Source organism: Rhipicephalus sanguineus, chromosome 7 (genome assembly GCF_013339695.2).
Source record: "Rhipicephalus sanguineus isolate Rsan-2018 chromosome 7, BIME_Rsan_1.4, whole genome shotgun sequence".
Classification (NCBI taxonomy): Eukaryota; Metazoa; Arthropoda; class Arachnida; order Ixodida; family Ixodidae; genus Rhipicephalus; species Rhipicephalus sanguineus.
This window is the reverse complement of record NC_051182.1, coordinates 130,637,851-130,649,947: the sequence shown is the minus strand read 5'-3', so window position 1 is coordinate 130,649,947 and position 12,097 is coordinate 130,637,851. Positions and strand designations below refer to the sequence as shown.

The 12,097-nt window shown below is 45.6% G+C and overlaps 1 protein-coding gene across 1 annotated transcript; it reads left to right on the top strand.

Annotated features, from left to right (window-relative positions):
- The first annotated feature begins 894 nt into the window (after positions 1–894).
- LOC119399033 (gastrula zinc finger protein XlCGF52.1-like) lies at positions 895–6,302 on the top strand. Its single transcript, XM_037665849.1, has 3 exons — positions 895–935; positions 2,293–2,421; positions 4,629–6,302. The coding sequence occupies exons 1-3, from the start codon at positions 895–897 to the stop codon at positions 5,359–5,361; spliced, it is 903 nt and encodes a 300-aa protein (XP_037521777.1). The 3' UTR covers positions 5,362–6,302.
- The last annotated feature ends 5,795 nt before the right edge of the window (positions 6,303–12,097 follow it).

Here is a 12,097-nt window from a genome sequence, read left to right as displayed (position 1 = left end):
AGTCGAGTGCTTCTGTGCCTGCCTAAATATCTCTTTTTGCCTGCTGTGGTCGTTTCTTGTAATATTCACAGTATGAATGAATAAGGATGGAGCAGCGGACCTGAGGGGAATTCCATGCAGCACGTCACTGAATTTTCCGACGTGGGCGAACTATTGTACAACCTAACGAGGAAAGATTCTGCTTGATTTTTGCTTACGTGCTCATTTTTGTTTATCACAGACCAGATAAAAACGTAGCAACGCATACATTTCCTAAAATCTTTTTCTTTAGCCTAAAGGGATACTGAAGTTGAAAAAAATAAAAAAGAAACATCGAAATTCTTTTGGGAAGATGGGACTATTCCGATAAACAGTTCATTTCACATATTTTTGAGGTGTTGGCTCTATTTCTGGAGGATTATATGTGCGCGCGCGGCGGCTGCACGCCAGCGCGCGCGGAGCTGGGCATTGACGGCCGTGACGCCAAGCGTGCCCGCAGCGGAAGCAGGTCACGCGCTTTCATATCCTGCTACTTCCCTTTCTCCACCTCTCCTTTACGTCCCACTTTCCACAAAGGCACTGATAGATGCCACACCCGGGAGCCTTGTTCGCGGCGGGTGCCGTTCGTACTGGTTCTAGAACCGTAACGAGAGCGGAGCGGGTTAAACGCCACCTTCTCTAGATCGCGGCGCGGCCGATAGTCGCGGCAGTTTGGAAAAACGCATTAAATTCATTATTTTGCTCCAGTTTATGCCTGTAAGCGACGTTGTGTTAACTAATTTTAGCACCCAAGCTTTCAATTGGGTTGGAAATCACGGCGGCAAAAGTTTTATTCAGTATCCCTTCATGTAATGGCTTACTGATGTCGAAATGTGATAGGTGATTTATGTTCTATTTTATTAGGGGGATCCCGCCATGGCCAGAGCCAAGACACGGACGTCTCAACAGACCTCCAGGTCAGTCCCACTATCTCCAAGGAAAATCCGCGATAATAGGAGTCAAGACTCCGCCATATTGACAGCAGACAAAATGTCAGTAATCTGTGTCCATCACACGTTTCTGAAATGATATAAGAAATTTCCTGGTGCTCGTTTTTCAGTCCAGGTTATTTTTGATGTATAAACAATGCTGCTTTCTATCGCGCATTTTTTTTTTCCTGTTTTGCTAATCTTCATATTAGCATGACCAATCGCAATTTACTAATGTACAACGTAATACTCATTACAGAAGTTGCGAGGTTATTGCGTGGTCTCTTGTTTTTTTTTTACGAGAGTAATAACTACATAAGCTAACGAGCACATACAGTCGCTAGTGTGTTTCGAGCCGTAGCCGATCCGAAATCCGTGACCGAACCAGAGTTTTATCCGGGACTGAAGCTGAACCAGTATTCTCGGAATGGGCCTAAACCCAACCTCATCCTGAACCGAAAAGGATAACGGTTACCGGTTCAGCTTAGAAATGGTTCAAGGATACAGAACAAGAACAGGAACACATCATGTAGCACGATTCTTCGTCAGCTTTTCCCACTGGCAGATCGTAACGGCTAACCAGTACAGTGGCCCACGTGAATGGCAATGCACTGTATATATGGGCTCTAAGCTGTGCGGATATGTACGCCTAATGCTTCCGCTGCTGAACTGAGCCATACCACTAGCTTTGCGCAGCTGAAACATTGTCCCAAGTAGCTTCGAATAATCTCCGGTCTCCCAATATGGCTCCTAGAACAGCTCACTACTATCTAGGTCGTTTCACTGCACTTCACTAACCGTACTGCATGCTAAGGTTTGTTTAGGTAACGGTGGCGTATTAGCGACATCACAAAGACAGGATAATTAATAATGATAATAATTTTATTAGTCTTGTTTCTCTTCCAAGCGCTTCCGGTCGAGCACTTCTGGTTTCCCGAATATTCAGAAAGTCTTCTAAAAATAAAACTGGTATGGAATCGATGGCTCTGGTTAAGGTCATTAGTTATGCATCTTATATCGGATCATATGTTTACATAAGATAAGGGCCAACGAACTGTCAGGATAGTTAATGAAAATTGATTCAGTTCATTGAAAGGGCAGACGCTTTTGAATTAAAGAGCATGCCGAACTTCATTCAGTGAGTACCGCTGCTGTTTGCGAATTAACAGCCAAATGAGGACAGATTTAGTTCTATTTGTGCTCATTTCGTTATTTTTTTTATTCATCACAACCGCGATGCAAAATGTGAAAGCACAATTTTCCGATAATCGCTTTTTCTTTGCGACGCGTGCTATTTTACTAATGTTTATTCCTGATACGTGATTTCTGTACTGTTTTACTGCAGGAGTCCAGGTGTGACCCAAGCCAAGAGACAGACTTGTCAACCAGCCCAATCCAGCTGTGTTAAAGATTCTCCAGGAACCAGCGGCATGAACAGAAGGCAATGTTACGCCGCACTGACAGCGGACAAAGGGTTAGTACCTTGAATGCATCATGCGTTACTGAGATATTGTGAGAAATTTAGTGCGCACGTCATTCAACCAAGGTTATGTTTTCTTTATAGATATTGATGTCCTCTCCTGGATATCTTTTGCCCACCCTGAAATGAAATGTCCTCATTCATTACATTTAGAGAGCAATGGAGGTGAAAATACAGCTGTATATTTTGGGTGCTCTGATTTGTGTTTTCGTAAATGAGGGATTGAGGCCCTTCTCATTTGATTTATGAGATGCCTCTACCAAATGAATCAAACAGACAGTTAGGCCAAGGAAAGCATAGGGGACAATAATTGTTACCTTTAACTGTGGTGTGCCAATTATGATGTAAATTGAAATGAAATAAAGTGGACGAAACATCACGCTTTCGTTCTTATAGGATGGGAATCCAGAACCCTCAAATCACCCATCCGACGCTGTACCGATTGAGCTACGACGCAAGGCGCTTTCCCGTCACCCGTCACTTAAATTCATTTCCGTTTACGTCCTCATTACTAAGCTACCCTTAAAGGGGCACTAAAGAGCAAAACGATTTTTCTCATATTAGTAAATATATTACTATTAGTAAAGTAATATTAATATTAGTAAAGTAATAGTAAACTAAAACACCGCGCTTGCTGCGAGAAGACGCTTAGTGAGCGAGAAAACGCTCAAAAACAAAATGTGGGTGGCGACGCCACCTTGAAGTTTCCGCACCATTCGCCGTGACGTCACTTGTTCTGACGGCACCTACTAGGGACTACGTAGTTCCTAATCGATAAAAATGAAGTACATTGTCCTTTGAGGGGGCCATAGACTTAACATACCAAGCTTGGGGTAATTTTATTGAGCCAATGGCGCCAAAATACGATAAGTACACTTTCAAATCCGTGACGTCACGCGGGGAGATTTCGGCGCGAAATTTAAAAATGAAACTTTCAACTTGATTTTCTCCTTTATAATAAAACTATGACGGCGAAATTAACGACATTAGAGTTCTCAGAGCACAATTTATCTATCTAAACCTATTCAATGTTTCTCTTTAGTGTCCCTTTAAGGACAACTATTACTGCCCCGTACGCCTTGCTTTGCGTAATTATATGTCGGAGCCATTTGCTAGTGTCTAACAAAGAAACCAGCCCCTTGAAAAAGAAATTCCTCTCGTTCGAAGATGTCTCTATAATGCTCAATGTGTTAATCAAAACTAATGGCATTAGACCGCAGAGCGATCAGTACGAAGAAACTTCTGAGCCCGTGCGTGGCCTGCGAGAGCATTACGTGCGCTTTGAAAGCGTTCAAACGCTTTCTTGAAGACAGCGGCATTGCTGACAATTATTAGGGCAATTGCGTTCCTATTACTTTAAGGTCAACTATTAAATTTATGTCCTCCGTATGTCCTGGTTATGATGTGTTGACTGCTGTGTTGACTAGAGACATTGGCGACTGCTGTGATGACTAGAGACATTATTAGGGGCTTTACTAATTCCATTTCGCACGTTTTCTTTTGCGTTACGACGCTGTTGGACATTGTGTGTGTGTGTGTATGTGTGTGTGTGTGTGTGTGTGTGTGTGTGTGTGTGTGTGTGTGTGTGTGTATTTCTTTCCGCATCCTACTGTTTGTATGCTTCTTTGTTGTATTGTATCTGTGCCAAGCAGCTTCTACGGTAGCGTAGCCTTGTATAAATGTAGCAAGGGGGCGGGAAAGGGAAGTTAGGGTGAGGAGGAGGTAAATGAGGAGGGCAGAGGGTAAATAATTGCATAGTCTTGTATAGTATAGTATAGCAAGGAGTGAGTAAGGGAAGTTAGTGTGAGAAGTAGGGGAATGCCACCCCTGCTTTTCCGCTGTGTCCCCAGTCTTTGCTACGCCAGAGCGTAGCTGCCCGAAAATCTTTTTGATATCCTACTGTTTGTGTGTTTATTCGTTGTCTTGTATGCTCGATCTGTTTCTGAGAGCCATGAAGTAGCCAGCACCTTATTGGTGCGCCAACATCTCCTTAATATCTTATCAATAAAAAAATAATATTTCTGTCGCAGGCCTACTGATAACGTCCGTGTCTCCAAACCAGAAAGAGACGGCAAGACTACGGCCACGAGGTCCTTGCAGTGCGGAGTTTGTAACAAAGTTTTCAAGTGCAGGTCGAAGCTGCGAACACACTTGTTCGCTCACGTAGGCGAAAAACAGTACGCCTGCGACGTGTGCGGCAGGAAATTCGTGCAAAAGAGCAACCTCGTGATCCACAGTCGCACGCACACGGGCGAGAGGCCCTTCGAGTGTTCGTCGTGCCCGGCCACGTTCACCCGCAGCGATATTCTGAAAATGCACATGTTGACTCACACCGGCGAAAGACCCCACGAGTGCAACGTCTGTGGGCGCAGATTCGCCTTGAAATTAAGCCTCGCCTACCACGCACTGACTCATTCGGGGAAGAAGGCGTTCGCCTGCCACGTGTGCGGCCGAAATTTTTTACGAAAAGACGCACTACGGAGCCACGCCCGTACGCACACTGGCGAGAAGCCTTACGTCTGCTACCTCTGTCCCGCTACGTTCGCACACTGGGGCACGCTGAAAGGGCACGTCGCAAGCCACACCGGCGAGCGACCTCACAAGTGCGACGTATGCGGGCAGAGTTTCGGATCGAGGTGCAACCTTTCCAATCATATGCACGTTCACTCGGGTGTGAAGAAGTTTAGCTGTGAATTCTGTAGCCGCAAATTTAGTTATAAACGAGCACTGACAGAGCACACCCGCACGCATACGGGCGAGAAGCCGTACCTCTGCCACCTTTGTCCTGCTGCATTCGCGCACTTGAGCACGCTGAAAGGGCACGTCGCAAGCCACACCGGCGAGCGACCTCATGGGTGCGACGTATGCGGGAAAAGGTTTACCGTAAGAGGGAACCTTTCGCGCCATAAGCGTACTCACTCAGCTAGTCGCTAAGCCTAAGTGTCACTCCTGTAGCGGTACATTTTACGGTAAGGTATACCTCAATGCCGCCATGACTGCAGCTCGAACAGCGGGATATTTTGAGACCGTTGTAGTATTCTTAGTAAGTGCTTATATCAACCACCTTGAAATATCACACGCAGCTAGTAGGCAGCAGTACACATTCTTTAGAGCGCTTATTGCACCCAGCCATGCAGCGGGCAGACGCCGTGCATGTATGAATTGGATTCAGGAGTCGCGGCCCCTATACCACATTTTACATTACAGGACACGCGTGTGCAATGCCAAGTAGGCCCTTTGGCATAAGTAGGTCTTTTGAGCTGTGAGCGTATGCGCAGTTTTTCTTGTAAGGTGTTCCTAGAAATATTCAGATACTATTGCAAGATTCACTATATGAAAGCATCTGACGAACATTAATGTCTATTGTTGCTGCTGTTGAAAGTTCTTTTGCATATATAAGTGTCCTGTTGTCTGAGATAATAAAGATACCCTTTATTTAGACTACAATTTCGTACGTGTGTGCCCAGACTCTGTTGCGCGCATGCGCTTGAAAGATACTTTCTCCAGGAAAATGAATAAACAGTAACACTAGTACACGCTTTTGCTGCGTTATCTGTTTCATTACAAATTGAACAAATTTCTAACAAAATGATGTTTGACAATTTTTTCTGTATTTATATTTTTGTTCAGTACAGATAGAATGCCTTTCATGCATGTAACATGTGTAATATTGCAGTTGTCTTATGAATACGTTTCTTTTCTCTGTGTTTTACTTTTTATTCATTTCTTGTTTTGAAATGTACTTATAGAGTATCTGCTCTGGTAACATAATCTGTTCATGTAATTACATATTGAGACTCCCTGCTAGCCAATGCCTATGGACCTCACCAGTGTTGTGCATTTTCATGTACTAACAGAACTCGAAATAAAAGACGATTTCGATATTCCGATAATGAAAACTGGGTACATACAGCGAGCATTCATTTCATATTTTCATTGCATATTTGATTTCAATTCATAACCTGCGGATTTGTTTGCTTCAAAAGTGCACACTTGTTGAGTACTACTGGTTGCAACATATGGGACAGCAACATATGGGTTAAATATTCGCACGGGAAATGTTAGGGACCGCGTAATGAGCCATGGAACCTAAAAAGTTTGGCATAAAGTTAAAGCGGCCCTGGGATGGTATTGACAGTTTTGTGCAAAACCGTTGCGCTGGTAGCAATAGCTTGCGTGGATGGAAGTATAACTTGCTTGCACTGTAAACATATATGTTCAAAATCATTTAGATGTCTTACACGTAAGCTTGCGTCCGCCCATCTGTGAAGTCGGCATCGTGGAGTGTGTCCGTATGTGTCCACGCAAAGCAATGGCAAAACAATGCCATCTACACTCTTAGCCATTTCCGCCTTAAAACAATGCATATAATCGGGAGAATAGGTCAAGTTTTCGACGCTTATAAATGGCTCACTGCAAGTGGCCTAATCCTACGCAGCCCAATATTAAGCGGCCTATTTTATGAGGCTTTCGTATATGCTGCCTATGCATATAAAGGTCAAAAGTATGCGTTACTTGCACGTGCGGCTCTTCTATATTCCGCCTATTGTCAAGAAGTAGTCTTTCTTGCTTTACAATGGCCGGTTAAACTGGGCCGCATACCGACAAGCTCGTTACGCGGGACATTAGATCAAACTTGTCTTGCCTAATAGGCGGTACTTTTCGAAAAAAAATTTTTTTTTAATTATGATACTCCTTTTTCTTTGGTTGCGCATGCCCTTTTTGTCTTTTGCTTGTTTTCACCTTTTACCTCATGAACATGAACATGCACATCACGAAGACACTGGACAGAGGGGCATGAGTCAGCACGCATCCACAATGGGGATTTGAACCCAGGCCAACCTCATGTCAAACAGACACTGTAATCACTAAAGAGGGGAACCGGAGAGCGAAGACGAAACGTCGCGGATGATGGGCATTGTGGGCCAAGAGGAACAACGTGGCCAGACGGAGACAACATTCTCGTGCTAATTAAGTTATCGGGCATAGTGTCTGGTCGCAGGGGTAAACGCGAAGAAATCCCACTCGACGACACCGAACATCATTTCCTTTTCACAGTGCTGGGGTCAAGAGTAGCACCCTTGGCATCAGCCCCGCTACCAGCAAGACTGACACCGGCGTTCCACTTCGTGAACTGGAGCGACTTGCAAGCGAGCGGGAGCCGTCACAAGTGCCTGAGGAGGTCAACAGAACGCGTACCCGGACCTTTCCCTTTTTAATTAAAATATGCGTTTGATTGGCACGAAACCGATTCCCACATATGCGTCCGACCTGCCGGAATTTTTTCGAGTGAAGCATTTATGAGTTACAGATTTCGGTGGCGGCGGCGCCATAGTTCGCGAGAAACTAGGCGCCGGCTAGTAATTGAGATGCGGAAGTACACAAATGCTCGCTACCCAAGTTACATGCGTTATTTGAATGCTCCGTTTTTCATGAAGTGCTGCTCGCTCGGCATTGTGATATTTATCGAGGCCACTTGTCGCTTGACGTTGCCACGTTTCGTTGTTGCCTGGATACCAACGCATGTCAGTCGTTGTTGCCTCTAGCAACTGAAGTGCTGAGCTGCTAAGCACGTGGGTGAAAGTCCGGTCCCTGGTTATGAGGGACAGCATGCCGTTCTCTCGCAGTAGAGTAATTAGTAATTTAAATCGTCCCCAATTTTTTAAGACGAAAGAAATGCCTCACTAAAGACGAAGAGTGATCGTCGGCGGCGTCGGAGTCAACACGAAGTTAGGCAAAACACGAAGTGACGTTTCAGCTAGATTAAACGTGGACGGCAGTAACAATGCTCATAAGACAACTTGTAACAATTTGTTCAACGACAACGTATGAAACAGTCTTGCAGTACGCGATCCTTCTGGCCGATGTAAGCGAGCACACATCGAGCATATATAGGCAAGCGCACTCACTCATGTATCAAATCACTCGCATTCATTTGGGTGGTGAGCTTGAATGAATACGCACATGTGTGCAGCAAGATGTCAGTATGAACATAAAGGAGTGCCTGGTCTGAGAAGATGCGAGTATGAGGTGAGTGAAACCCCTGTGTGTGTGTGTGTGTGTGTGTGTGTGTGTGTGTGTGTGTGTGTGTGTGTGTGTGTGTGTGTGTGTGTGTGCGCGTGTGTGTGCGTGCGTGTGTGTGTGTTTGTGCGTGTGTGTGTGTGTGTGTGTGTGTGGCAGTTTTCGGGAGTCACCATGTGAATGCACGCTCATGTGAGCGCGTGTTGGGGCCAGTGGTATGCGGGCAAGCATACCTGTTCATTGCGCAATGTGCAGGCAACTGTATAATGCTCCTGATTGTATTTAACAACCGATCAAAATCTTCACGTTACCGCGTGCATCGGGTAACACGTCCAATCGTAAACTTTTAACGCCAAAGTGTTATATGCCGGGGTCCACCACAGCTCCACTGACGTATTTCCGTCACGGATATGACGTTGCAAAACAAACATTAAGAGATAGCAAAGAAAAAACTAGAAGAAAGTGTTCCGTTGCTCGGAGTCAAACCTTAGACCAGTCGGTCCGCAGCGCGCCGCGCGCAACCACTCGGCCACAGAGCGTACATTCTTCAGCTTACTAACAGCGAGCTATTTATATACACCATTTACCATTGCTACGCGGAGCTCGGTGGCTTCAGCGTGTTCTTGTTATAACTAGCGAGATGGTGCGAAGAGCGCACAGGACGCGCTTTAAAGGTCGTCGCCCCGCGTGTTGCGATGCGAGCGCTCCTCTACAGGGGGAGTCTCTCGTGCGCGCGCGCTTATCTGGTGATGGGGGCGGTTTGTACGTCTTGTGCTTTCACCGCAAGTTTCCGTTGACGTTACAGAGAGCACGAAGGTCCCTTCGCTGGCTGCAGCGGCGGCGTTTCCGAAAGGAGCGCGCTACTCACACACAAAGTAACAATTGTGACAGTTGTTAGTTCGCCTTCGTCCTGTGTATGTTCTTTTCGTGCGTCCTTTCTACCTTAGAGCGCGCTGCAAGTTTCGAGCTGCTTGCCGTTCTTCGCGTGACATTACAATTTGTTGCTATAGCATTCATTATTTCGCCCTTGTGGTTAAACAATGCACAACAAGCGCTCAACTACTTCTGTGAAGACGTGTTGCACTTTCGTGCTGTACCGATTCCCATGAAATGGGATCAGCCATAATTTTTTCGATAATCGCGTTGCACCAACAAGAAACCGAAATCTACCAGCACAAACCGTAGAAGGCAGTGCTGTAGCTTTCAAATTCCAGTTTTAAATGTTAGCGGCCCGTACTAGCTTTATGTTTGGATCCTTAAAAAATGTTACTCGAGCATTCACACAACGACTGCGCCGCAAATACAAATGCAAACCCCAGGCCAACGCCTTAACAACTTTTTTTATATAAAGATACAGGACTGGCTGCCCATGCATGCATTGTACAGGGAACGCGCCAAGAAAGCCCTCCGCCGTGCTCCCCACTTCCACCGTATAGGTAATATGTGCAAGACAAAGGCTTAGTCAAGAATTTTTTTTCCGGATGAGGCTCAATCGTATTTTATGTATGCTCGTGCATGCGCTTGTATATGTGTGTGTACATCAGGGTTGCCACTGACTTTCGAGTAAATGTCGCCAAACGACGAGCACAAAGTCGCCAAAAGTCGCCATTTTTTTACAAATTTCGCCAAAAAAGTCGCCATTCTAGATATTTGCGGCATATTCTAGGAATAAGAATTTCCGCTTATGTATAGCCCCGTAGCATACAGTGCCATTCAAAGCCCTTAAAGTGTATTGACATTTCTCAAGGCCAGTCGCATCGCCCGCTTCACCATGGGTGTGCTTGGAGCACCTGGTTCTCCGACTACCCGCAAGATGTGCGCGGTGGGGCAAGTATGAATGGATAAAACGCTCGTTATATCCTTCCATCCCTGTCCGCTCGTTTCAGAGAGAAAAGTGTGGTAAACCTTGGGCGAAAACCGTGAAGGCGTTGTTTGTAGACAACTTTACATCCCCTTACATGAAAAAAAAAAGAATTAACAGGTTTATTGAAAGTAGTAAGACAGAAGTCTTACAGGTACCGTTCATTAGTGAGTCTTATACCTCTCAGTGTGAACTAATATGATATCGGACGCCACTGTCCCTTTCCTATAGTCACTTATATCTACCTGCGTCAATCCGATGCGTTATAATTGAACGGGTAGACAGTGTAAAAAGTTATATAGCATTTGTTTTCATTGCACACGCTCACCGAGAACTGTGGAAAATGCCTGAATAAATACTTTTTTATTGCACAAACACGCGCGTATCCGCCAATCTTCGCTATACGAGCTCATTTAGGGGATACTGCAGCAGTCAATAAGTCGCCAAGCTACTCAGAACAGTTGGAGCTTTGGCGGAACAAATGGCCGAAACACACGACCAACCCGTCATCTATCCCCTTCAGAAGCGAAACTTTAGAGAAGCTCTGAAGCATCTAGATGAGTCTAGATGAATTGAGGACATAGAAGCATCTAGATCAATTGAGGAGATACACACGAGTTACAGGACGGACATACCGAACGGCACGTAATGTGCACCTCAAAACCCAGAAAAATACAGAGAATAGTGCCGCTCATTCGTTGTGAAGACACTGAGCTTAGGATGCATAACTCAGTGAAGACCTGACCCGAAAATCGCCAAAAATTCGCCATGTCGCCATTCATAATTTTAGGTCGCCACGGGCCTCTCAAATTCGCCAATTTGGCGAAAAGTAGCCACCATTGGCAACCCTGGTGTACATATACGCACTCAAAATAGAAAATTTTTTGGGTGGTGGGAGGGGGCTCCGTCCCCTGGCTACACCAATGGAGCGAGACGCTGGCGTCGGGGCGCCCCGCATGATCAGCGCTACGTCGCTACCGACGCGACGGCATTTCCGCCATCTCCCCCATACAAGAATGGAACCGCCCGAGCGCGACGCGCGCATCGAGCATCCCAGACACCGGCCACAACGGCCTGTCTGGATTGCACGTCTCGCTGCGAAAGTTGTGTCGGTGTGTCGCTTTACGCACCTTCCCGTTGCCCCCATCCGCTCTTGACAAGTGCGTCTGGGTTTTCTTCAACTCCACACAACTGCTGGGCTCTCGTGCGAGCCTTTCTCGCAAGGCAGGTATGACGGCACCTTATTTTCCGTTGCATGCTATCGTAGTAGACAGTTTAAATATTAAAGGGACACTAAAGAGAAACAATGAATCGGCCTAGATCGATAAATTGTACTCTGAGAACTCTTCTGTCGTTAATTTTGCCATCATGGGTTTGTTAATAACGGAGAAAATCATGTTCAAAGTTTGATTTTTAAATTTCGCGCCGAAATCTCCCCGCGTGACGTCACGGAGTTCAAAGTATTTTGGCGCCATTCGCTTAAAAGCATTACCCCAAACTTGGTATGTTAAGTCTATGGCCCCCTCAGAGGACAATGTACTTCATTTTTACTGATTAGGAACTACGTAGTCCCTAGCAGGCGCCGTCAAAACATGTGACGTCACGGCGAATGGTGCGGAAACTTCAAGGTGGCGTCGCCTCCCACATTTTCTTTTTGCGCGTTTTCTCGCTTACTAAGAGTCTTCTCGCAGCAAGCGTGGTGTTTTTGGTATCGTGAAAGAGTACTTTACTAATATGAGAAAAATCGTTTTGCTCTTTAGTGTCCGTTTAAATATGTTGCCGAAAGGC